Source organism: Trachurus japonicus, chromosome 21 (assembly GCF_045865225.1).
Source record: "Trachurus japonicus isolate A0001 chromosome 21, Traja_1.0".
Lineage (NCBI taxonomy): Eukaryota > Metazoa > Chordata > Actinopteri > Carangiformes > Carangidae > Trachurus > Trachurus japonicus.
The window spans coordinates 29,581,799-29,609,412 of record NC_140927.1 but is presented as its reverse complement, the minus strand read 5'-3'; the positions used below and the strand labels follow the sequence as shown (position 1 = coordinate 29,609,412).

The following is a 27,614-nucleotide window of genomic DNA, read 5'->3' as shown; positions in this document are numbered from 1 at the left end:
CCTTAACTTTATAATATAACCGACATCACTGCTGTTGTTTTGTCATCACAACTCTTCCAAAAATCTGCATTTATTATTGTTTTCAAATCAACTCGGAGGGAAAACGGACTGAAACTGAGTGTTGGCTAATTAGAATTGGTTGTAGTAAAAAATTTCATTATCTGACCTGTTTGTGTATTTTGCCAGAAAATTATTAGCTATCGATATTGGCCAATAATTATCGCACATCCCTAATTAGCGCAGGTATCAAACTAACTACAGCAGCTGAACCCGACGTCATGAGACTGTGAGAGACTGAAACCTCTCTGAGACGCCCAGAGAAACAACAACAGGAGGGGGACGAGGCCGACGCTGCTGCTGCTGCTGCTGATTTCCTCTTTAATAAAGAACCCACGGCTTCGGGCGTTTTCATGCTTCTTCTTTTTAAAAGCGGTCGAGACTTTCCCAGACAGAGGACGACAAACGAGCAGCTCTCAGCGCAGTGTGACCGATCCAGGTGGAGAACAAGAACAAGAACAAGAACAAGAACAAGAACAAGAACAAGAACAAGAGCTATTTACAACCAGATGAAGTTATTCCAGCTAAACAAACCTCTGCAGAGTTTCCCTGTGGGCACAGATGAGTCTTTACAGCTTCTTACTCCACAATAATTAAAGGGATAGTTCACCCAAAATTGAAATGTCACTCATTATCTACTCACCCTCATGTGGACTAAGGGTTGGGAGAAGTTTCAGAGTCCTCTGTGGCTTCTCTGAGTTACAGGGGGTCTCGGCATAGGAGTGCCGAAAAAAATTAAATAAGTCTATATTTCAAGCTTGTTTGTAGCAGAAGCTCCTCTTCCCGGTTCATCAAATTTGGACGAACCAGGAAGAGGAGCTTCGAGAAGCTTCCGCTACAAAACAAGCTTGAAATATAGACTTATTTAATTTTTTTCGGGACAATTTCGCATTTCGGGGCTTCAATACAAGACGGACATTACATACGAGCAGCATGGAGGTATTTGGATGTTTTTTGGTGTGTCTTTTTGTTACCAAGACAGTTGGTATCCATTTGCAACCGTCATATGGACATGCTACGCCGAGACCCCCTGTAACTCAGAGAAGCCACGGAGGACTCTGAAACTTCTCCCAGCCCTTAGTCCACATGAGGGTGAGTAGATAATGAGTGCAATTTCAATTTTGGGTGAACTATCCCTTTAACTGACAGATCCCCAGGAGGAGGAGGAGGAGGAGGAAGAGGAGGAGGAACATGAGGAGGAAGTTGTTTGGTGTCATTAGGAGCTCATTACGGCTCCACACACTGGAGCAGCGTAGTCGACTGTTAAGATTTAATGACGGACACAAACACAAACAGACACAACGTCCTCGTCCTCCTCTTCCTCCTCCTCCTCCTCCTCGTCCTCTTCCTCCTCCTCCTCTTCGTCCTCGTCCTCCTGCTCAGCTCAGCGTGTCCGTCCGTCCTCCACCAACCACACGCTCCCGTTTCCACCGGCTCTGCATAAATACAGGCGGCCATTGTTGTTGTGGGATGGCGCCAAAAAGCTGGCCCCACTGTCACAAAGCGCTCTCTGTGGTCTCCACGGGAACAGTTGTTGGCCTGGGGATGAGCCAGTAGTTGCCCCCCTCGTCCCCCTCGCCCCCCCCCCCCCCCCCTCCCCTCACTCTCTCGGGCCAGGAGGGTCTCAGTCTCACACCAGAATGCAGAGTCTCTTGGACTCGATGTTCTGGGAACACGGCGGCTTCGTCCTCGGCCAAAGCTTTTCACACTGAGGCTCGGTGGCTGCAGAATAAAGCAGAGAGAGGACGAGAGAGGACGAGGTGGATGGAGCTGGACAGAGCTGGACAGAGCTGGACAGAGCTGGACAGAGCTGGACAAACTGGCATCAGGACATGAATCCCTGATTAACACCATATTTAATGTCAGAGTGGTGAAATGGAGCAGCGGGAGTGAAGGCCACAGGCTGCTGCTGCTCAGAATCACTGCTAACAACAACGCTGCTAAGAGTCGACTGAAGAGTAAAACAATAATTCGCTGAAAGCTGCACTTAAAAGTCAGTTATCAAGCGTCTAACTCACACTTTTAGTGAAGTGTAGGACTGAATCTGAAGTGTCCGTCTCAGAGCTGAGTTACAACAATACTATGTGCCCTAAACTGAATTTTGGATGACCTCATTTCCAAGTCCATAGGAACGACCAATCACTGAAGGAAATCCTTATAGAAATATCTCAGTGAATAGTTAAATGGCCAGTAGGGTGTGCATATTCAACCATAATTTGACAATAATCTACAAAATAATACAAAATATATACTTTGGGAATGAATAAAAAAGAAATGTTCCTAATCTTTGCAATTCATTCATTCAGTGTTACATTGTTGATGAGATGACGTGATTCCTGCTCTGTCCAAACAATATTGTTTGATCAACGTCATCAAACAAAGACACAACGTCCTTCAGTGCCGTCTCCTACTGGCAACTCCTCCTCACCACTTAGGACACATCTCAAGGTCTCTAAAATATCTGGGGGAGGAGGAGTGATTCTTAGACTTGAGAAAGTTAATAAATTGCTTTTATTCTTAAGTTTGAGAGTAGAACTAAATATTCCACAAATTCTCAGCACTTAAGACTAAAACATCTGGTTACTATTCCTAGTAGAGTCCTAGTGCTGGTTAAATAAATAATAATCAATGACTTGTAAATGTGACAGATAAGACTACACAGATACACATGGTAAAATGGTAAATGATAAATAACGTTATCCACCGCTCCATGGATTGATTTCTCACCGGCTTTGTTGAAAACAGATGCACATGGACGAGAGACCGGACTTGGAGAGTTTGGACATGTGACAGATTAAATGTGTTGTGATTCCCCTAAAATTAGCATCAGGAAGGTGAAATCTATTGTGTTTTCTTCTGTTTCTGGTTCAGTTTTAGTCGTATAAATGTTTGTTTCTGTCACAGTTTGGACAAAAGATCTGAACAAAGAAGACATATTGAATCAGATCGCAGCAGTAACCCAGACACCGATTCCTACAAGCTGAGATACTAACCAGTCAGAGAAGGAGGAGGAGCCAGTAGAAGTACAGATTCACCTGACGCCACCTCGTCCTTACAGCCTTTAGTTATTATGGAAACATGAAATATGAACCATATGAAGTCTTTTATTGTTGTAAATCACCGCCTGTTCCCTGACGTTCATCGACGTTAGAAGAAAAATCATGAAATGTTACAATAAAAGCTCGACAGATCTGAAAACGTTGATAAATGTGCTTGTTTTTCCAGCCACAATACTATACAGTATGACTTCTAAAAGGCAGAGCTGGTGATTTATAATGAAAGTTAAAGGTTTACAGTTTCATGTGGTTTCTATTTCATGTTTCTTTTCTGCTCTAGAGGCCGAGGGACGAACGAACCCCCTCAGGTTTTAGGAGGTTGTTTTAGAGGACGTGGTTTTTTAACGCGGGGCTTTGAATCCGTCACACATCCCTCACGATAGACCCTGGATCCTCCTCCATCTCTCTCTGAGACAAGTGTTATACCACAACACGCCCCCCGAGGCACCAAACCCCAAATCACAACACGAGCCAAACATCTGAACAACGAGTTGTGCAGCTGCTGCTCTGAGCTCTGAGCCTCGGCCAGCGGGGAGGGGACACACCCAGAGCAGGTAGAGCAGTGACTCAACATCATGAATCTGCATCATGTTTAATTATAACCCACAGCCAGCAGCGCAGCTAAAAGGGTTTCCAGCCTGTTTGATGTCGGCTTGTACTCTCATTACGCTCATGTGCGGTCTCTCTTAACAGCTGTAGTTTAAAAAAAAACATTAAAAAAGACACCGCCAGTGACATGATCGCACAAGTCTGAAGTTTCGGAGCTCGACTCCTACCTGAGCAGAGGACGCCTTTGTGTCGGGCGCAGGAGAAGTCGTCGCACTCGCAGAAGCTGCCGTAGATCTTTCCGAACTCGGACTCGTAGCAGAGACACTGGTTGCAGCTGCACTCGCCCCGCCCGCTGCACATCTGCTTCCCCTCGGCCTCGCGGCAGGCGCTCAGGTAGATGCTGCTGGCGTCGCCCTCCTGGCACTCGCAGCGCGCGCCCAGGTAGCCCGGCTCGCAGCGACACGTCCCACACTGGTACGTTCCTGCAGGAGAACGAGAAGACACCACACCGGTTACATCCAGTTTGTTTATTCTCACTCTGAAATGTTTCCAGTCTGATATTAAGGTCAGATATCGGTCCAGATATTGAATAAATAGATCGATCAGGTATCGGAATTATGGGGTCGATCCATGACGTCTATGTTTGTGACGTGTGCTACATCATGTTAGCCCCGTAAACCAGCCACTGGCGGAATTGCATTTCATTTCAATTCGACGGAGAGTCTGGCCTCATTCCCGCTGTAATGTGTCATGTGTCAGCAGCAACAAATAAAAAGCAACAACATTTTACATGTTAGTAAAGTTGTTAATGTTAAAGTCAAGCCCTGATGTCCTTCACTGTCCTCCATATGGCAAAGTGTACAGTTTATTGAGTCAACAGCATCAGGTATCGGTATTGACATTAGGACGGAAAAAGCTGGACTGATCTTTTTTTTTTTTTTTTTTTTTTTTTTGTTTTATTGCACAATTAAACACATATTACAGGACAATTACACCGACAGTTAGACGTGTACGAGAACGTATGGGACAAGGGACGCTTTTACAAAACAAACAAACATACGAGCTAGGAGAGATCTAATCAGAGATTGGAGAGTGGGGTTACGAGAGGGGGTGTTGAGCAGATGTATTGGGAATAAAACAAAAATAAAGATAGGAATAGGAATGAGGGGGAAGAGAAGGTGGGGCAGATATATTGGGGAAAACAAAAATAAAGATAGGAGAGATCTAATCGGAGATTGGAGAGTGGAGTTACGAGAGGGGGTGTTGAGCAGATGTATTGGAAATTAAACAAAAATAAAGATAGGAATAGGAATGAGGGGGAAGAGAAGGTGGGGCAAATATATTGGAGAAAACAGAGATAAAGATAGGAATAGAAATAAGATATGAGGGGGAGAAGAGAGAGTGGGGGGGGGGGTTCGAGGAATCAGCTTCTGGACGAAATTGCATGAATGGTGACCAGGTTTTATTGTAATGGGTGATATTGTCTTTCATTGTGAATGTGAGTTTTTCCAAATTTGAATGTTCAGTTAACAAATTATACCAATGTTGTATTGAAAGTTTTGTTCTGTCTTTCCAATTGAGTAGTATTATTTTTTTTGGCCATGGTTGTGGCGATGAGGATAAATGTTTGATGATGTTTTGGGATTGGTAAATTAGAAATGTCACCGAGTAAGGCTATGGTGGGGTGGATTGGGATGCTAAGGCTGAGGATCTTGGATAGCTCTCCCATGACCTCCGACCAAAAGCGTCTAATTGGGGGGCAGTACCAAAGTGCATGGGGGTAGTAGTTGTCTATTGTGGCTGGGGCAGTGCTTACGCAGGTGTTGGTGTCGGTGAAGCCCATCAGGTGCATTTTTGTGGGTGGGTGATGTGTATTCTGTGTAGTACTTTATATTGAATTAACTGTATATTGGAGTTGGGTGACATAGTGAATGTATTATTGCAAATGGTTTGCCAATTGATGTCTGTTTGGATGTGGAGGTCTGAGGTCCATTTGTCTATCGGTAATGAAGTGGTGTTGTCATGATGGTGAGAGAAGTTTGTAAATCTTGGGAGAGAAGTCTCTTGGGTTTGAGGAGATTTAGTTTCAGTAGTAGGGGGGGGGCTGGGTTGTGGAAGTTGTTAATATCAATAATTTTTTTAATGGTTTCTTTTAATTGTAGGTATTGGAATTGACAATTTTGTGGGAGGTTATATTTCTGTTTTAGTAGTCGAAGGTCATGAGAGAGCCATCCCTGAAAAGGTCCCCTAGGCTGGTTATTCCTCTCTGTCTCCAGGATGTAAAGTTGATTGTTTTTTTGTTAATTTTGAACATTGGGTTGTGCCAGATGGGGGTGGAGTTGCATGGGGTGAGCTGGAGATTTAAGATTTCATTTGTTTTCCACCAGGCTGCAAGGGTAGTGTTTATAGTGTTGTATTTGAAACAGTCATGGGTTCTAATGGATTTATCTATGAAGATTATGTCTTGGATGGTCAAGTCTTTGCAGATGGTTTGCTCGATGTCCAACCAGGCAGAATTTGTGCTGTTGGTCCAATGGTGAATATATTGCAATTGGTGAGAGAGACAGTAATGGTAGAAGTTTTGGGGCATCGAGTCCTCCATATTGTTTTGGTCTTTGAAGGGTGGTTAATTTGATCCGGGGTTTTTTTTTTCTTTCCAATAGAATGAGTTTACTGTTGAATTCAGAGAGGAGAAAACCAGCCCAGGGGAGGATTAATGTGTGTCATGGCAAAATAGGTAATTGATTTTGGGGAGAATGTTCATTTTGACAGATGCAATACCGGCCAATCAGGGATAGTGGGAGTTTATTCCATCGATTGAGCTCTTCTTTGATATTTTGCAGTAGAGTAGTGGTGTGAAATTTAGTTTAAATATGTCTTTTGGGTTTGTTGGGATATGAATTCCGAGGTATTTGATGGACTGAGCTGCATGTTTGTAGGGTAGATCCCCAACCTCAGCATCCCAATCGATGTGAGTAAGAGGCAGAATCTCGGATTTTGTCCAGTTTATGGAATAGCCAGAGACTGTGCTAAAGCTGTCTATAAGATTATGGACTGATGGAAGTGAGGTGGAGGGAGATGTTAGGTACAGTAAGATGTCGTCTGCATATATAGACTGATTTTGTGACGGTGTGACATTGTTTGTATACCTGAGATGTTATTGTTCTGTCTAAATGGCTATGGCAAGTGGTTCAATAAATAGTGCGAAGAGAAGTGGTGATAACGGACATCCTTGTCTTGTACCTCTGTGCAAAGTGAAGAGTTTGGATATTAAACCATTGGTGATAACAGATGCTGTAGGTGAGTTGTATAGGATTTTGATCCAATTTGTGAAGTATGGGCTAAAACCAAAGTGATTGAGAGAGGTGAAAAGGAAGGACCATCCTACCCTATCGAATGCCTTTTCTGCGTCCCAGAGTTAGTGCTATGGCAGGGAATTGAGTCTTGGTGTGAGTTTTTGTTTCTGTATAGTTCTATTATGTTGAGTAGTCTTCTCGTGTTTTCTGAGGAGTGTCTCCCTTTAATGAATCCGGTTTGATCTGGGTGAATAAGTGATGGAATAACGGATTCTAATCTTATTGCTAGGGCCTTGCTTATGATTTTGACGTCTGTGTTTATTAGAGATATTGGGCGATAGCTGGAGCATTGTGTGGGATTTCTTGTTTGGTTTGAGAATGAGTGTGATCAGGGCTGTATTCATGTGGTGGGGGATCTTTGAGTTACAGAGGGTTTCAGAGATCATATTGAAAAATAGAGGGGAGATAAGGGACCAAAAGTGTTTGTAGAATTCTACAGGGAAGCCGTCTAGACCTGGGGACTTGCTGTTAGGCATGAGTAGTAGTGCTTTTTTCCAATTCTTTTATTGAGAGTGAAGTATCTAAATAGTCGGTTTTGATCAGTGGACAGTTTTGGAAGGGAGACACTCCTCAGAAACGTTTCAACATCTGTGGGTGTGGGAAAATGGTCCGGAGTGTACAAGTTGGTGTAGTAATCCCTAAATGTTTCGTTTATTGCCATGTGGTCCTGTGTTATATTTCCCTTTACATCTTCTATTGAAGTTATGTTATTTTTTTCCCTTTGTTGTTTCAGTTGGTTGGCTAAAAGTTTACCAGTTTTATTGCCAAATTCAAATTGTTGATGTCTGAGTTTGAGAAGAGTGTGTTGGGTTTTTTTGTCCAGCAGACTGTTGAGTTCGTATTTTATTTTGAGTAGTTCTTTATTGGGTGTATTTGTGGGCGTTTGAGAGGTTTCCAGTCTTTTTAGCTCCTGTTCTAAGTAATGTTCTCTTGCAATTTCATTTTTCTCAAGAAAAAGCTGGACTGATCAGCGTAGGGATGCACTGATCAGACCAGCTTTTTCCGTCCTTTCTGTTTCAGAAAGCCGTTTTCTGTCCGACCTGATTCACTCACTCAGTCATTCTTGGCTTTTACAAAACTGTCAGTAAACAGAAAAAACATAGACGAGGACTGAGGAGTGTGAACTGAATGACATTAGGGGTTTTTTATGCCCTTGTGTTCATAAAAGAGAGAAAATCACCACAAACTGTTTAATACAATATCTTGATAAAATCTTTTTTTCACCATTCTTAAATATTGGAAATATGTCTGTCATGATATCACTATCACTATTATTTTGGTCACTTAATAGTGACCAAAATAATTTACAATATCCATTTAATCATGATATTTAAAGGAATTTTGAATCACATAAATTAATAAATCTTTTTTTTTTTTTTGGTGAATGAAATTAGTTTAAGGCTTCAAGTGCAGGGAGGTGGAGAAAGAGTCTGTGACCACAACTACACAGAAAGAACAATTTTACTTCATGGAGAGTGAAAAGGCATCAAGATGAGCTGATCGATAAAAGCTCTAGATCTGCCGTTATATTCAACACAATATCAGTCTGTTCCCTTCCTCCATCCTTCTTTTCTTCCTTTCTCCCTTCCTTCTTTCCACCATCGTTTTTCCCTTACTTCCTTCTTTCTTCTTCCTTCCTTGACCCAATCTGATTCTTCCCTCCATTCTTCCTTTCTTCCTTTCTCCCTTCCTACTTTCCACCATTGTTTTTCCTTTCCTTCCTTCCTTCCTTACTTCTCCTTTTTTCTTCTTCTTCTTCAGCTCTGGCTTCAATTGGGTACAGCCACATCCCTTCCTCTTTAGAAGGGAATGCTGAACACTGTACACTGTCCTCCAGAAAATAAATCAATTCCTTTTTGACCCAATTGACCCAATCTGTTCCCTCCTCCATCTTTCTTTACGTCCTTTTTCCCTTCCTTCTTTCCACAATCCCTTTTCCCTTCCTTCCTCCCTTCTTTCCCTTCATCCTTAATTCTTCTTCCCTTCCTTGGCCCAATCTGTTCCTTCCCTCCATCTTTCCTTCCTTCCTCCCTTCTTTCCCCTCCACCCTCCCTCCCTTCACCCCGGAGGACAACAGGAAGGTTAAGAGGAAAAATAACAATGGAAGTTGATGGTGTGGAGGTAACGGTGAAAGATCTGCTCTGATTGGACTTCACACTGTTTTGACATTGATCCATGTAGAGAGGAAGTGTCTGTGTGTGTGTGTGTGTGTGTGTGTGTGTGTGTGTGTGTGTGTGTGTGTGTGTGTGTGTGGGTCAGATCTACCTATGGAGCTGCAGATGCTGCTGTTGGTCCGCGCCGTCCGGCTGCAGCCGCAGTCACACTGATAATCCACCGACACCTCCAGCCGGTCCCTGAAGCCCACGGGCTTGATGGTGAAGCTCTGGTCGGTGCCGCGGGGGGGGCAGCTCCGCGCCTCCACACTCACGTTGAAGGAAACCTAGAAAGCAGACGAATAAAGAGTTGTAAATACATTTTAAAAAAACCAAACAACTTCCTGTTTGTCCAGAGGTTTAAACAACAGCAGCAGCATCAGTCGGTTCCTCTCATCATCTCTTGTTTCCATCTTTCTCTCTCCGTGACCTGATTCAAACCTTCGTGTCTTTTCATTGGAGCAAACACAACACCACCCTGTAAATACTTGGCAGCTGCCAGCTAGACTGTGGGCGTGAACTGCACACGACCTCGCCTTGTGAAAGTGGGACATGACATCAGACCAACACCCATCTGATTGCTCTGAGGAAGGAAGTCGCTCCCTCTGGTTTTCCTTTTTCTTTTTTCTTTTTTTTTCTCCCCTATTGAAGCTGTTTGTTCAGTGGAGAGCTTGTGGGTTTATTGACTTGACACCAACTCTGCACCATAACTCACTGGATCAGATATAAAACGATGATCATGAGCTGAAAAAAAGCCAGATTTCAGCTCCAATTTGAGTTTATTTACACCCGTGCATAAACACATACACACACACAGTTCATGATTCAGTCAACACAGACAAAGACAGTGAGGTTCAATAGTCTGATGGTTTCTGGTTCAGAGATCAAAACTGTTACAGAGGAGGAGGAGGAGGAGGAGGAGGTCCTCGCTCGGCTTTGAAGATGTGACTGGAAGCACTTGACCCTCCAAAGACAAACTTCAGACTTAATCCAAAAGTAAACATTCCTCCCTGGCTGCACCTGCTGTTCTTGGCAAGAGCAGGAAATCTCACAGTGTAAACACATCTATGAACCGCATCAATGGAAAAAAAAAAAAAAAGCTGCTGCTGTAAATACAGGAGATCAGATATTAACTGTGTTCACTGTCAATGCGATTGTGTTTGTCTCTGGGGATTTAGTCTGTGATGCCTGACTGCAAATAAATCCTTAAATGCACTGGTCCAATGGGGAATTCAACTGTTCTCCGTTCCATGGTCTAAATAAATACTGTAATTAATGGTTGTGTTAAAGCTCCATACAGTATAAAGGTAGATGTTTGTGTTAAAGCTCCATACAGTATAAAGGTAGATGTTTGTGTTAAAGCTCCATACAGTATAAAGGTAGATGTTTGTGTTAAAGCTCCATAAAGTATAAAGGTAGATGTTTGTATTAAAGCTCCATACAGTATAAAGGTAGATGTTTGTATTAAAGCTCCATACAGTATAAAGGTAGATGTTTGTGTTAAAGCTCCATACAGTATAAAGGTAGATGTCCATGTGTAGTGTGATTATAAAGCAGCTCTAGGTTCTATATTAATACTGTGAAAGTATCAAAGCCTCAGTCCACAGAGAAATGCACACAGCCTGTATTCAGAAACTGAGCCTTAAAACCAGCCGTCAGGACTTCCTGTCACTTTGTGATGTCACAACTAAGCCCCGCCCCCTCACCACCTGGACCCACCATCCAACAACTTTGCAGGATTTGGTTTCTCTGAGTATTTTATTCTGAAATCTGCTCTGTTTTTATTGGATCATTTTAGAAAACATTCATCCAATCAGAAGAGAGGCTCAGAGCCTCCTCCTCTCTTCTGATTGGCTGACACCGACTACTAGAGCTCCAGAGAGAAGCTGAGAGAGGAGATGGAAAACTACACTGAGATATGAGAAAACCACAATATATGTATCTTATTATTATTATTATTAGGGATCAACCCTTCAAAATAAAACTCAGAAAAGGAGGAAAATATGCAGATTTTAAACTCCGTATTAAAGTGGGTCGTTTGTTTGTTTCTATCTCAGCTTCCACACACAAACACAAGCCGATTCAGGCCACAGGAAGAGGCTACGTCACATGTCGGCCGGACTCCCCCCCCCTTCACTGCAGCGCGGGAAACAAGTTAACGAACAGGACACAATTAAATTTACTGTAAATGTGAGTCGCGAGGAGGCCGGCTCACCCAATCATGTGGCCCAGTTAGGACAAGTATGAGGTCGTGGAGAAACAAGAGATCGTAGTAGAGGAAGACACAGGACACAGGGCTGAGTGGAAGGAGTGATGAGATTAAAGTCTGTGAGAAAACGCCCGCGACACACACACACACACACACACACACACATTTGGGCGAGTAACGTAATTCATAGAGAAGGAGGGAATCGGATCAGGGAGGGATGAGAGTCTGGATGGTATGTTACTATGGGATGATGTAAGCGGCGACATATGTTAGAGAAAGAAGAAAAGAAAGAAATGCGTTGCCATGGAGGAAACATTTCCAATGATGAAATTCTTATGACCGACTGAAATTCGATTATCTGGGACAAAACAAAACCCATTGAGAAGAAGGTCAAAGAAAAAACATCCAGCACACCAACAAATCCTAATGCCTCTGGTTTGTTTGGATGCAAAAAGCCCCGCAGTGTGTGTGTGTGTCTGTGTGTTTTTATTCATATGCATGAGCTCATTCACTGGTCACACACACACACACCTCTGAGAAGAGATGCTGGTCTCTTCTCCTCTGTGTCTCTAACCCTCCTCTCCATTTGTTTCCAACGAAGCCGGTGAGAAATCAATCCATGGAGCGGTGGATAATGTTATTTATCATCTAGTTTCAGGTTTTGTTCTAGGACATAAAACATGTCAGTAAATACCCTACTTGTGAATTTTGGAGCTTTTACGTGTGGTCAAAAAGGCGATTGCTAACAAGTTGCTCAATATTGACTACAAACCCTGTTGGGGACCATTAAACGCCACCACTCCCGAACAGGCCAGAGTGTTCTTATGGCAGATCTACAAACTCTGGAGTAGTGAAAAAGGTGACAACATAACTAACTAAAACTGTCTTCATTCACTTCTACTACCCTGGTTGACATGAAAAAGGTTACTGTAGTGTAGCCAAAAGGTGACCAGTTTGCAGGTCTGTATGGATGTGATTTTATGTTATTTATGGGTCTTATACAAGTAAAAACAGTCTGATTTTCTAACGTTAGCTTTTTACTTCTGGCCATCACATTTAAGCTTCAGATACGGTATAAAAAGGTGTTCATATGTGAAGATTATCTCACTGAACAAAACTTGTAAGTATCATAAACTTGTGTTGGCCACAGAGCTGATTTCTGACATCATTCAAAAGGCAATGCAAAAATCCCATTCACTTTCTTTTCCGGGAACCAGCACGATGCTAAACTTCCGGGTTTTGACGTACTCAGAGTAATAAGGTAAAAACCCATAGTTCCTCTTTAAAGCTCCAGGAGGTGTAAAACTATACTGAGATGATTTCTGGTTCTTAAAACCATAAATATTATCTCTTCTTATGAACCAGTGCCTCCAATCAACCACAGAAGAAGCTTTACTGTCCTGTATAATAACATCATGATTAATACTCCGCTCCCTGATCTGTTGCCGATGTTGCACATGATTGGTTTGTTGGTTTGTAATTAACAACTCCATCCTCGTCATGTGAACGCATCGTCTGGTCTGGTGAGCTCAGCTGGACTGGAAACTGATCCAGTTCATAACCAGCCTCATGAGAACCAGACTCACTGTTTTTTTTTTTCTTTTTTCTTTCTGACCTACATGAGGATAAACGTTTGATTTATTTATTTACTTATTTATTTTTGTGCATCAGCTGGATTCGGCACAGTTGGAACGAAGCCACCGAGCAAAAAAAAGCAAAAGACATGGGAGGACGGCGGCGGTACATCTCGCTGGCCTCGGCCTCTCTCCGGTGGTCTCTCTTCTCTTCTCTTTGGCTCAGCAATTAAAATTTGTATGGAGCCCCAGATCCATTGTGAAACGGCAACAAGGGGGCAGCTTCATACACGCTGCTGAATTCTCCTCCTCCAACCTCCCTCAGTCCCTCCACGCTCTCTCTGCTCTCAGCCGCTTTATCTCCCTGGGACGGTTTTCATTTTCAGGACGGGAATGTGTGTGAGGCAGTGAATAAAAAAAGAGTTTGGCCTCGCTCATGTCTTTTATCCTCGGCCCTGAAAGGAGGTGGAGGGGGGCAGCAGCTCTACTCTGCACGGTGCCAACACCAGGGTTCCCACTCCTTTCTTGTAATCATTTTCCCGGACATTTTCAGCTGCTACAGTTTGACAGACATGCTATTAGGCCTTTACACATCGCCCCGTCCCATTCATGCTTTGTAGTTCGACAGTTGTACTTTATTTTGTACATTCAACCAGTTTGTTTCTATATTTATTTCTAGGGCTGGGACGATATGCTTTTCTCCCGATTCGATTCTTCTACGATTTTTTTGGATGGCGATTCGATTCAAATTGCGATTCTACAATATTGCCGATTCTCTCGATTTTTAGTCTGCATGTTTAACATTTATCCGCACACAAATACTGTAGGAGCCTATAAATGAACATACTCCATTATAAAACTTAAACCCTTTTCAAAACCTGGACTCGCTGCATGTAAAAAAAGGTAACAAATGCACATTGCACAATATTTTAAAAAATTCAAAAAAAAAATTGATTTAAAAATCGTCAAAAAAGATATCGCGATATTTATGTGAATCGCTTTTTTCTCCCACCCCCTATTTATTTCATTTCTCTCACCCCCAGATGTTTGATTAAAAGATGTGCAACCTATGGCTCTAACTTATCTATGAAATAATATCTTACGTGCTCAGAAATTAAGACAAATTTATCATAAAACAACGCAAAAACATTGCTGTTTTTGTTTTTAAACCACACCGAAAACAGCCCTCTTTTCTCGCTGGGCACATCTTGGGAAAATAAATCCTCAGTGGAGTCTGAAGAAGTCAAACAGACAGAGCTCTGGTAGCTGATGTCACCTTGTGATGAATTATTTTCCAGGACAACGCAAAGCTTTTCCAGGACATTTTACCCATTTTCTCAATTTCTATGTGTTTTCCATGACTGGATAATTGGTCAACCATTTTCCAGGTTTTCCAGGACGCGTGGGAACCCTGCAACACTAAAACTTTCCCCGGTGGAGGAGGAGGAGGAGGAGGAGGAGGAGGAGGAGGAGGAGGAGGAGACGGCTCAGTCCACAGCCCAGGTGTCAGTCAAAGAGCCCAACGAGCCTGATGCTGCATCTCAATGACCCGCACACAAAAGTGGGTGAGGGAGGGAGCGAGGAGGGAGGAGGGGGAGTGTGAGAGCGCCAGCCATGAAAGGAGCAAAGCTGGCAGCAGCAGGAATGAAACGCTAACTGGAGATTGTATGTAGTTAAAGAGATAGTTCACCCAAAATTCAAATTGCACTCATTATCTCCTCCCCCTCATGTGGACTAAGGGCTGGGAGAAGTTTCAGAGTCCTCCGTGGCTTCTCTGAGTTACAGGGGGTCTCGGCGTAGCAGTGCATGTCCATATAACGGTTGCAAATGGATACCAACTGTCTTCGTAACAAAAAGACACACCAAAAAACATCCAAATACTTCCATGCTGCTCGTATGTAATGTCCGTCTTGTATTGAAGCCCCGACATGAGAAATTGCCCCGAAAAAATTAAATAAGTCTATATTTCAAACTTGTTTGTAGCGGAAGCTTCTCGTCAAATTTGGACGAACTGGGAAGAGGACGGACCCTGGTTCGTCCAAATTTGACGAGTACATGGTTGGCGGTAAAGAATGAAGCAGGTCTCCGGCCTCCCTTCCTGTTTCACTTCCTGTCTGAGCAGCAGCAGTGATAGACGTTCAGACCGACGCTATGACTGTGGGCAAGCTGCTGCAGATACTTATGTAACTGGATCCAGAAAATCCAGTTCGAGTAACAGATCTGTGTGTGAGCGCGACGGTTTATCAGACCCCAGATCAGAGCAGAGCAGACAGGTGTGGTGGTGACGACCATATCCTCGGCACAGGTGAAGGTTCAGTCAGGTTCAGTGGTGCTTTCTTCTGTGTGTGTCTGTGTGTGTGTGTGTGTGTTTCCCAGGGAGGTTGTTGGTCTGAGCCTCAGGTTAAGCTGCTGTTTCCCACAGCTGTGTCCACTGCTGATTGCAAGCAACTCAATCGTATTTTTCATGCTGCATTCACCTGAAATTGGGCAGACGGACGACAGCCGCTGCACGTAACGGCATAAACAAGCCTCTATGTAAACAAGTGGTCCGTCAGCACGAGGCAAAACAATACACGTGACAATATGTTGTCATGGCGATGTCGTATTGTTTTACCGGCTTTCTCTGGACTTCTGTGACTAAAATGACATCTGGTTTGTTAGCGACGGCTGTCTGCCCGACTGCAGGTGAATGCAGCATCAGTGTAACGCTCCATTCCTCCTCACTGCGTTACCGCGGTGACTTTTCACAGACGCCACCTCGACCTGAGCCGACAGCTCCGGTGTCTCCGCTGAGTTTCCGTGGTTTCCTACCGTCACGCTGCCACTGAACTAAAAACATGGCGACACCACATGGCAGCAGCACCGAGCTTACCCGCTCCATGGAGATATGAATGATATGAACGGCTCATTCAGAGCTGAAAGGAACACTTCACTTTGTTGATGGGGGGGATTACTGATTAATGAAAAACAGACTTTTGAACCAAATAAACGATTTTCGTGAATAGATAACAGGAGAAGTTACACAATGTCCCTTTAAAATACGACTTTTACATCATCAGCTGAGAGGAGACGCAGCAAATCTGTTCTCAGGAAGAACCACAGGGTCAGTGGTTCATGCAGGTAGAGAGAGAGAAAAAACTGAGCCAGTCACGCTGACTTTCATTACTCTGACTACTTTTCTTCACACGTGTTTCTTTGGCAACAGTGAAAAGCAACATAACCCCCCTCCCTCCTCCTCTATCCCTCCATCCCAGTTTGATTTCATCAGAGGAACTCTCTGCAAGAGGATTCCTGTCCGGTCACAAGGCGTCTGTTGAAGAGCGCCAAGTCACCACTGACTTTCTTTAGTCGCTGGCCGCCCGGCTGCGATTATGAATATCACTTTCAGCCGAGCGGAGGGAGAGAGATTAAAGCCCCAACGACTCGACCTGAAACAGATATGTGGAGTGGATTTACCTCATTTTAGCCTTGTAGCAATTAATTATTTATAATTGCATCAACGCAAAAAGCCTCTTTTTTATTCTCTTATGTTTTCTGGATTAAACTCTGAGCTGATTGGACGGCTGAACATCCAATTAGATTAGTATTGGCTGCTGTAGCTACTCTCAGTTTACATATTATATATAGGTCAAGATGAGGACGATGAGGTCATACTGTGTCTTAGTTTGTTTGCTGCAGGAGTGAAGCTTTTTAAAGCACAGCAGCGTTTCCTCTCTCCAATCAATCAGTCCACAGTTAAAGGGATAGTTCAGACAGACAGAGTTGTTTTAGAGATAAATTCATGCAAAACTGCTGATGCGCGTTGCTTTCAGGGACAGTTTTTCATCAAGCAGTCTTTGTATTTACCTCTAAAACAACTCTGTGTGGTAACGTTGTGTTATTATCTCATAGCGTGGTGAATGTGCAGGTCACAACTTGTCCACCAGAGCGTTGTGGAGTTGTCGGATTATGTATTTGATGAGTTTGATGAGGGAAACCAAGAAATCCCATGAGCCTAGCTCTGAGCAGCTCACGGCTCTGCTCCGCCGTTCTAAAAATAGCTTGCACCGACAATTAAAGGTAACAAACCTACTGCTATGACTATAGGGATTATGGCAATGGGCCAATTTGCCAAAATGTTGAACTATCCCTTTAAAGGTCTTATAAATAGTAATCATTATCTGTCCGATGTCACAGAGCAGTCAGACACTGTGCAGCTTTGATAACTTCATCCTCTACACTTCCTGTAATCCATCACTGCAGCGTCTCCACAGGCCACACACACATATTCATTTCACATAATCCACTGGAACCATGTGGAAAAACATTCAGTCCATCTGCACGTGAGTTTGTTTGTGTATGTGTGTGTGTGTGCGTGCATGTGTGTGTGTGTGTGCAATGACAGGACGAACCTTAAAATAATTAAAGTGGACAAAAATAAACTCCGACCGCTTCAATCTGCCTTTCGTTTTCCGCTGGTAAGTGTTTCCATGTGCATGTGCCCTCCTCGGCTCCGACACGCTGCTGCATCAACGTGTTGCACAAGTGATCTGATCTCTGGCAGAACAACCAGGGACTTTTCCTTTTTTATCCCGTGTCTAATCCTCAAATACAAACTCTGTGTTTTTAACGCTGGTGCGGATTTTGTGTATTTATGCGCTGAAATCACAACAAACGACCTGTCTGCTCGAACACAGTTGTCCAGGATAACGAACTGCTAACAGACTCTGACAGACGTCCAGGAGATCATTTAGCAAAATGTAGTTATAGATAATCAGAGGAGGGTAAAAAAAAAAAAAGAGATATAATGAAATGAAATCAAACATTCAGCAGGAAATAAAACATTTGTGACACAGAGAGAGGGAGGGAGGGAGAGGGAGGAGGGGGAGTGTCTCACCGTGTCTCCTATCTTCAGGTCAGCACACTTCCTGAGGCCGGGCAGCGGCTGTCCGTCCTGACAGGTGGCGGTGAAGGACAGGCTGATGTCCTCCGGGTGGTCCCACACCGTCAGCTCCACTTTAGAGCGGATGTTCTGCAGAAAGAGAGAGAGAATGACACAGAGTTGGATATGTTTAGTAAATCAGAGGCTTTTCAAAACGATGACATCACGTTCAAATGAAATCCTCTGCAGGATTTCCATCAGCTTCCATCGGGCACATAAACACTTTCCAATGTAACATTAAATGGATAGTTCAACATTTTGGCAAACTGGCCCATTGCCATAACCCCTGTAGTCATAGCAGTAGGTTCGTTACCTTTAATTGTCGGTGCAAGCTATTTTTAGAACGGCGGAGCAGAGCCATGAGCTGCTCAGAGCTACGCAACGGAGGCTCATGGGATTTCTTGGTTCTCTGCTATGACTATATAGCGATTATCGCAATGGGCCAATTTGCCGAAATGTTGAACTATCCCTTTAATACAAAACCTCCCACCCACACACACACAGACACACACACTCTTATATTAAAACCAACTCTGTCTGTTTCAGAGCTGTAACTCAGGTCGGGTTTCACAGTGGAAAACAGCGGCTGCCCTGGTGGTGAAGACACATTTTTATTGTTAATCGCACCACAACAACCACAGGCGCTTCGCATGGATGCAGGTCGAGTGTGTGTGTGTGTGTGTGTGTGTGTGTGTGTGTGTGTGTGTGTGTGGATGGGAGACACATCTGTACGTGGCTCTGTGCAGCCGGCTGGAGTCGTTCATGCACGTCGTTGACCGGCTGAGATGTAACGACGCCAAGGAGAAGTCAGTCAGGCTATGTAACGCTGACACACTCCCAGCGTGCTGCGGCGCCGGGCCACGGTCCGACCTGAGCAAGAATGTTCTGGTTACACAACGTAGCGCTGCTCGCCGCCGGCCGCCGTCGCTCGCTCGCGGTGTTTGGCAAAGCGTCTCCTGCTAACAGGCCTGCTGCAGTGGTGTGGATGTAATGTGGCAGCTGGAATGTTAATAAGGTTGTGAGTCAAAGCTCCTCATTCAGACTCTTACTCCCACACACACACACACTCGCTGCTGCACACTGCACGTCACCGCTGCATTTGTACAAGTTATTCTGTCGCAGAGCAGAGGACACTACGGTACAACAACGACAACGCCACCGCCGCTCCTCCTGACGCCCACGCAGGAAAACATGTTGGGGAAAGGTCGACTGACTCCACGCTGCGACCAGAGGAGCTCCAGAGAAAACAAACAGGATGCGTTCATCTCATCAAGATGGACAAAGCTGGACGCACTTCCTTCACTTTCAGAGTTTAGGTCCTCTTTATCAAATGTATACTGTATATTGTTTTGTTTGTAATCATTGGCAATGTTTTTAATGAGCTTGTTAACTCAACAATATTGACATTTAATTGTCGGTGCAAGCTGTTTTGAGATCAGCGGGGCAGAGACGCAAGCTGCTCATGAAACGGTACTTTCGCCTTTCCCTCATCAAACTCATCAAATACACAATCCAACAACTCCACAACGCTCTGGTGGACAAGTTGTGACCTGCACATTCGCCACGCTATGAGATAATAACAGTACGATACCAGACAGAGTTGTTTTAGAGGGAAATACAGAGACTGCTTGATGAAAAACTGTCCCCGACGGAAACGTGCATCAGCAGTTTTGCATGAATTTCCCTCTAAAACAACTCTGTCTGGTAACGTGTGTTATTATCTCATAGCGTGGTGAATGTGCAGGTCACAACTTGTCCACCAGAGCGTTGTGGAGTTGTTGGATTGTGTATTTGATGAGTTTGATGAGGGAAACCAAGAAATCCCATGAGCCTCCGTAGCATAGCTCTGAGCAGCTCACGGCTCTGCTCCGCCGTTCTAAAAATAGCTTGCACTGACAATTAAAGGTAGCGAAGCTACTGCTAAACTTATGGCAATGGGCCAATTTGCTAAAAATGTTGAACTATCCCTTTAATGAATTTAAGCCTCCACACAGCAGCAGGTTGAGTCACATCAGTGATATGTATAATAACCAGAGTGGTTCCCATCCTGCTGCTTTATGTTTTTAAATCTTCTGTTAAAATGGAGAGAGATGATTCATCAGCACCGTTCCTCAGAGTGAAAACTTCAAAGCTTTTTGATCCGACCGAAGGAACGAGCGCCGGCTCAAAACCCCAAAAAGATCAAGTTGAGACAAATCCTCTCACATGAGAGAAGCCGAGACAGAACAACGTCTGGCAGCTCAGCGTCTCAGATTCAAACCTTCGGAGATGCTCTGCCCCAAAAATATAAAAACGCTGTGCTGTTGGATATCAGACTCAGAGTTTCCAACGACAACTGAAAATATCTCTTTAACAGAGCGTGTAACTGTTTCAACAGCTGCCTGTCTTCACTTATCTCCATATTCATTTTCATTTACAGTAACATCAGCTGTGTTAACGCCATTTTATATATTGTAAATCACTTCTTTTCCAACATGAACGGTTTTTAAACCTGAGCTGCTCAGTTCATTCATTCATTTTTCTACACCACTTATCCTGCACTAGGGTCACGGGTGAGCTGGAGCCTGTCTCAGCGAGAAGTTCATATTTGACTAAAATTTGACTATTTATCACTGCAAAGAAACGTATTCTACTGGTTTGGAAACAGAAAATCTTCATCTAGAGAGAAAATGTTTTACTATCTAACAGAAGAAAGTTGCAAATTTTGAGAAAATTTGGCAACGACTGATTTCTCTTCTCTTGTTTCTGGTTCATTAACAGTGAAGCATTTGCCTGTATCACTGTTTAAGTTACACCCTTATGTATTGTTATGCATTATATTGCACTTTTGCTCATATACTGCACATTCAATTACCTCATGTCTTTATATACTCTTTGTTTATTGTTTTCTATGTCCTGATAGGTTAATTAATGTCTAAATGTACATGTTTGTAGTTGATTACCAGTTGGTCCAAACAGCTCGGAGGTTGACTGTGTGACTGACGGATGATTTCTGTCCCCGTGAGACGAAGACAGAGGTCGTTTGCTACAGTTGAGCCGTTAAAACCTCGAGATGAGAAGAGCAGCTTGTGTCGGCTGGAGGCCCGTTAACTGTGTCACAGTGGTGGGAAGACTTTCAAGAATTTCCCTCCCTCCTCTCCCCTCCTCCTCCTCCTCCTCTTCTTTCTCTCTTATCTGTCGTTCCTTAATTCTCTGACAACACACAAACAGGAAATCCCCCACACACACACACACACACTCATTCTGTACTCACATTGTAGGCGTTGATGATGAGCTGAATCACGTTCTTCGAGTCCTGATCCAGGATCTCGACCGTGGTCCCAGGTATGAGTGCAGTGAAATTCTTTGTAAAAAAAGGAAACAAATAAAAAAGTGTCTTAAACATCAAAGAACATTAAAAGTCAAAGATCTTTAACCCATAAAGATAAACCTTAAGTACCTTATAAATCACATAGAGACGTTTTGTCACCGCAAAGATGAGGAAGATGTTGTTTTCTGCCAGTTTCTCCCCCAGAAGAGCCAGAGAAGGATAATCCTGCAGAGAGACAGGCAAACAAAACAGGAGGCATTATGGGTATTTTTGTCCACATAGTAGGGATAGACCGATTTATTTGTTTTAATTGTTTCTGTTGTATCTGCTATGTAAGATTTGACTGTGTCTGAGCTTCTGCTGTAAACCAAACTGCCCCTCTGGGACATTAAAGAATTTCAAATCAAATCAACTATCAGCTGATATTCTGCATTTTTACGATGATCGGTATCGGCAGTTTTTATCCACCAATACTTGATATTAAAAAAAAAAAAAAATTAAAAACCTGCTCCTTTGGCTTTGATGCAGCCGCCTCTCTGCCTGAAGTCACCATGAACCGAGGTTTGTGTTGGAGTTTCTGTTATTCTACAAAAAATCGTGGTCTTTTTATCAGATTTTCGCAGCGTACAAAAAAAACATTTATATACTGTACTGTATACTGTATTCAGTCTGATTCCAGGTGTGTTATTCTACATTTTGACACCAAAGTTTTCATTTTTACTCCAAATAAATATTGGTTCTAAACGTTGATTATCAGTTTCTTTGATTACTAATAATTGCTATCGGTATCGGCCCTGAAAAAACCATATCGGTCGATTGACTCGATTCCTACCACATCTACACTACACTGCTGTGTGAGAGCCGATCCAGAGGCTGCATCCTGTCAAGGCTGCGTTTAATGACCGACTGTGAAACGAGACCGTCTTATCTCAAACTTATCTCAGATGCAACAAAGACCCAACCTTTCCCAAGATGCATTGCACAGCGGTATTGAAAGTAAGCGACACCAACACCAACAGAAACCTGAGTTAAACACCGTTAGATAAAGGTTTCTGGTTTCAGCTCCTTCCAGCACTTTATGGTGCAACTGATAAAAAACCGACGGCCTTAAAACCTTCAGTTTTTGGAGTTAGATGTTGTTGCTAGGTGACCAGAGCTGCATCAGTGCCACAAAGTGAAAAGATCGTCTCGTTTTAGTTCCTCCTGCTAACAGATGCTGACAGATGCTCTTAACTCCGGTTTTTGTTTCCGTGAGTAAAAGTTGATGTGTTTTTTTTATGTCCCGCAGAGAAACACATGTGTTGATCACATTTCAGCGTCACAAATAAAAGTCTGAGCGCCTTTTTACACAGTTACACAGTTTATGGTCTGGTTGTTTTCATTGGCTGTTGCGCAGCCCCTGCTCATATTTCTATCTTGAGAATAAACTTGTGTGGAATTATCAGTCCAGTGGTTTTTACCAACAAAAATGAAATGTGGAACAATCTGTCCCACAAACATGAAGAAAAATCTGTCCGACTCTTTTGTTTGAGGCAGAAATAGATCCTGTGCTCGGTTATTTCTAATGTGTGGTCCTCATGTGTGTGTGTGTGTGTGTGTGTGTGTGTGAGGGACACATGATTGAAATTTTGCGTTTCATGGAAAAAAACAAATGGGCAAAAATAAATAAATAAATATAAAAATCCATATTAATTCGGAGCACAGCAGCACCGTCCACGTGATATTGATCTGTTTTACAAAGCATCAGTTCAGTGGGATTCTTCAACAGTCAAAGACTTCCTTTGTGCTTCCACTTAATTAGATTTTTTTTTACTGATTGATTGATTGGAATCGTTCGTCATCATCATAACGGTTTCTAATCAGTCAGGGTTTGGTTTGGTTTGGTTTGGTCCAGAATGTGGAGCCAGACGATGTTTCACATGTTACGACACTTTACTTTACAAGTGTATGGGTCTGTTGTGTGTGTGTGTTGTGTGTAGTTTTTACTGGCAGCCTCCTCCAGGTGTGTGTAAGCGTGTAGCGGCCCTTCCCCTCTGCAATTACCACCACAGGCTGCTGCTATTAATAACAATGTGTTCCCACTCAGGTTAAATAAGAATTTCAAAAATGTCAGAGTCCTCTCTCTCTCTCTCTCTACGTCTCTGGACTGGAGCCAAGTGGAGGCAGAAACCCTTTAAAGTTTCACACACACACACTCACACACACACGTGATCATAAAAAGCCCCTTTGTTATTGAAGAAAGACTCGGAGTATCAGGCTTTTCTGATAATCAGTCTTTGAGCAAACATGAGAAATTCCAGCGTGCGTTAACTTCACAGCTGGATTCTCGGAGTTCGGACCCGAGGGTTTATATTATTGACGCGTACTGAGTTACAGAGAATCACCGGTTTCATGTTTCTCTGTGGACGTGAAGAAGAAGCTGCAGGGGGGAAAGTTTTCATTTCAATAGAGGGTTAAATGTTCACACGAGACTGAAAAACTGTGTCGTTGTTGGAGCGAGAGAGACGCTGAAACCGCCGAGCTGCTCCCGAAGGCAACGCTGCTGCTGCCGCCATTGATGTGTTGTGTGAGGGAGAACTGCTATTGATCTATGTGCTCCATATGAGTAATGACAGCTTCTCCTCTTTAGGTTACTGTCGTGTTTCATCTCGTACTAATCTGATAATACGCCGAGATGACAGTGGAGGGATTGTTCTCTAGGAGAGGAAGAAACCACACACACACATACACACCAACACACACACTTTCTTCTATAAGTCCTGGCAGTCCTTCATCACTCACGTTGAGAGCTGCAGATCAGACGTAACGTTTTGAGTACAACAGTGTCTGGATGTGAATATTTCTTTAAAGAGGAACTCTCCTCCTCTGTGTCTCTAACCCTCCTCTCCTCCATGTGCATTTGTTTCCAACGAAGCCGGTGAGAAATCAATCCATGGAGCGGTGGATAACGTTATTTATCATCTACCATGTTACCATGTAGTCTTATAAGAGACTATGGGTTAAACCGGGTTCAGACGACACGATTTCAGGCCAATTTTGACACAATTTCTTTGTGGCCGACACATTTCCAGCGCCCGATTATGAGCGTCGGGAACGAGAAACGGACGTGTACTGGGACATAACTGACGACCAGCGGTTTTACGACGCTGTACGACACCCCGACAGAAAGTCTAGCATGTTACGTTTTTGAATTTCTCCACCTAGTCTGACATCTCCTACGACGTGAACCTTGCTGTCGACCAATAGGATGAAACATTTCTTTACACCCAGTGAACATCTGCTTCATGTGCGCAATATAAGTGAATGGTTTTGAGGTGAACACATCCGTTAGCGTAGCTCATGTTCTCTGTGAAGAACAGACAGTCAGACTGTCTGTTCTTCACCAGACCCACGAACTGCTCCACGATCATTTTTTCTTCCTTTTATTTTCCGTGGTTGAGCAGAAGACCACACACACAGAGCGACACTATCTATGATTGACAGATTGTTGTTGTGGTTAGCGCCTTGCATGGCAGCTTCCGCCATCAGTGTGTGAATGTGTGTGTGAATGGGTGAATGCGATGTATGTACTGTAAAGCGTTTTGGGTATCGTTCAGGTATAGTAAAGCGCTACATAAATACAGACCATTATAAATACAGACCATTTGTGACACCTCCCCGATGGCATATGAACTCACGCAGGGTCGTGATCGATGATTGGTCGGGGTGATACTTGTAGTGTTGCCCAAGACACAGCAAGAATTTATGCCACTGTGATCGTTTAATCTGACATGGAGACCATGTCTGAACCCGGCTTTACGGGGCGCGTTACGTTTGTGTGGCGGTGTCGCCATGGAGACGAGAGCTGGGACACCGGGTCGGAGGTTCTGATCTTACAAGGTTGGTTTTCAGCCAAGAGACGCTAGGTGGAAGACAGAGAGCCTCCATTCTCCCTGGAACTAGGTACAAGTCATTGATTTAACCAGAACTAGGACTCTGGAGCTGCTTGATAAATTAATAATTTACATTCAATAACGGGAAAAATCCTGCATAGTTCCTCTTTAAGTGAGCAGTAAAAACTACAACTCCCATCCTGGTGTCAGAAACATGGAGCAGGTTCAGGCCGGGTCAGTTTGGGGAAAAATTAAAAATAAAAATAAAAGAGAATCTAAAGCTCTGCTCCTCTTACCATCTTGGTGGAGGCGCTGTACTCGTTCCTCTCGTTGAGGTGACACTGTCCGTCGTGGGGCTGGACCAGGCCGCCCAGCCGCCCGTCCAGCGCCAGGTGAGGGACGTCGTCCGTGGCGAAGACCAGCAGGTGGTAGGCCTCCTTCCTCCAGCCGATCTCATTCTGCAACATAACAACACATACTGGTTGTTACTGGCAAGGCAAGGCAAGGCAATTTTATTGGTATAGCCCGTTTTTTACAAGCGGTTTGTCTCAAAGGGCTTTACATGGCATCACAACAACATCCTCTGTCCTTAGACCCTCACATTGACTGAGGAAAAACTCCATAGAAAACCCTTTTAACAGGGAAAAATCGGAGAAACCTCAGGGTGAGCAACAGAGGAGGGATCCCTCACCCAGGACGGACAGACGTGCAATAGATGTTGTTACAGACAAGACGGTTTACAGTTTATGACACAGAATGTGCGAAATATGGAAATGTTAGCAAGACTGCTGCTCTGGCTTTGGTTTGTGTTTGTGTTTTTTTTAGGATCACACCAGAGAAACAAAAGGTTGGAGGAGTCATTAGCGCCAGAGTGTGAGTGTGTGTGTGTGTCTTTGTGTGTGTGTGTGTGACAGAAACAATGGGTCAACAACACGTCAGGTATTTGATTGATATCGTGACTCCTACAGGAACAGTCGATTAACGCAGCAGCAGCAGTGAGGGTGGAAAGTCCTCCAGAGTTTTCTGCAGCGGGGCAAGGTCTGACTTTTATCAATAGGAAACAACAGAGGGAGTGTGTGACAGAGTGCTGACTAATGTGTGACAAGAAAGAAACACAGCGTTCAGCCAGAGAGAGGGAGAGAGAGAGAGGGCTTTTGTCCGTTATTTGTCCTGTCCAGTGAACACAACAGAGCCGGCTCCTATCAGAGGCCTCTCCTCTCTCAACACACAGTGGTAGAAACACTGTTGTGTGAGAAGCTCCAGCTTTGAATCGAGGCGTGACACAGACTGATGGCTTCTACTTCCTGTTGTTGAGGTTAAAAAAATAAAATAAACCAGAGGAAACAATTATCTTGAGGTGAAAAACACTCATGGACTCATGGAGAAGAAAGGTAGAGTAAAAAGAAAAAAAAAAAGATATTTTAGACCAGTGATAGTGAAGATAAAGCTCAGAGATCATCAGTGGATCTTTCATTATTTGGCTCCTGGGGTTCAAACACTTCCTGCCATAAAACATCTGAAATCTAATCTAATCTAATGTGTGATCGTTTCTTTGATGTAAAAACTTTAGAGAACCACTGCAATAAAAGATTAAAAAAGAAAAATCTAATCTCAGTCAGCTTCATTTCCCTCAGTAACATCCACACAATCATGGATGAAACTACTGTAAATCATATGTATGTTCACTACCAGTCAAAAGCTTTGGACAAAAACCTTCTCATGCAATGATCTTTCTTTCTTTATTTTTTTTTATCACTTTCTACACTGTAGATTCAAACTGAAGACATCAAAACTATGAAGGAACTCATAAGGAAATATATAGTAAACACAAAAGTGTTAATAAAAAACAAAGGTTTTATCTGTCACCTGACGGAAGACAGCAACAAGAGCTTAAGACTGTCAGGAAACAAAAACCATCCAGGTGACGACTCAACCTCATGAAGCTGAGGACTGAATCAAAAGTGTGTAACAAGCTGTCATCAAAGCAAAAAGGTGGAAAAATCTAAATTTTAAAACATATCCTGCTTTTTTTAAACACTTTTGTGTTTACTACATAACTCCAAATGAGTTCCTTCATAGTTTAAATGTCTTTAGTTTGAATCTACAGTGTAGAAAGTGATAATTTGAAAATAAATAAAGAAAAAACATTGACTGAGAAGGTTTGTCTGAACTTTTGACTGGTAGAGTATTTCTGTTGACATCATCTCTGACCTGAAGAGAAGAGGATGATGAAGCTGGACCCAGCCCAGTCTCCTAAAACTCAAACTAAAACCAGAGTGTTGGAAATAGCAGCGAGCAGCAGAGTAAATTACAAGGCAGCGGCCGTTCGCAGGGAGTCCGTCTCTTCCTGCTCCGCACACAACAATTAACCCCGAGCAGGGAGCGACTCGTCCTCCTGTTTAAGCAGCTGCACCAGACTCTGCTTCCTGTCTGCCCCCCCCTAGCGTGCTTTTAATTAACAACTAAATAGGCCAGATGCTTGTCACGGGGGTTTCACCGCGGCTTCCCCCCCTCACGCCCAAAACCAAAAGCCAAAAGCTGCACTGTCACTGGAAGC

At 43.5% G+C, this 27,614-nt stretch overlaps 1 protein-coding gene and 1 long non-coding RNA gene across 2 annotated transcripts in view; one reads left to right on the top strand and one right to left on the bottom strand.

Annotated features, from left to right (window-relative positions):
- Window positions 1–27,614, top strand: part of LOC146965504 (uncharacterized) — a 518,674-nt gene that overhangs the window by 437,614 nt on the left and 53,446 nt on the right. The gene's annotated exons all lie outside the window — the stretch shown is intronic.
- The window catches only part of itgb5 (integrin, beta 5), a 71,264-nt gene that overhangs the window by 36,493 nt on the left and 7,157 nt on the right, over window positions 1–27,614 (bottom strand). Inside the window, exons 6-11 of the mRNA XM_085764745.1 lie at window positions 25,354–25,515; window positions 21,315–21,410; window positions 21,129–21,218; window positions 17,831–17,965; window positions 9,284–9,458; window positions 3,890–4,144 (exon numbers count right to left, since the gene is read on the bottom strand). Of these exons, the coding sequence (XP_085620871.1) occupies window positions 3,890–4,144; window positions 9,284–9,458; window positions 17,831–17,965; window positions 21,129–21,218; window positions 21,315–21,410; window positions 25,354–25,515 (913 nt within the window). The remainder of the gene's footprint in view (window positions 1–3,889; window positions 4,145–9,283; window positions 9,459–17,830; window positions 17,966–21,128; window positions 21,219–21,314; window positions 21,411–25,353; window positions 25,516–27,614) is intronic.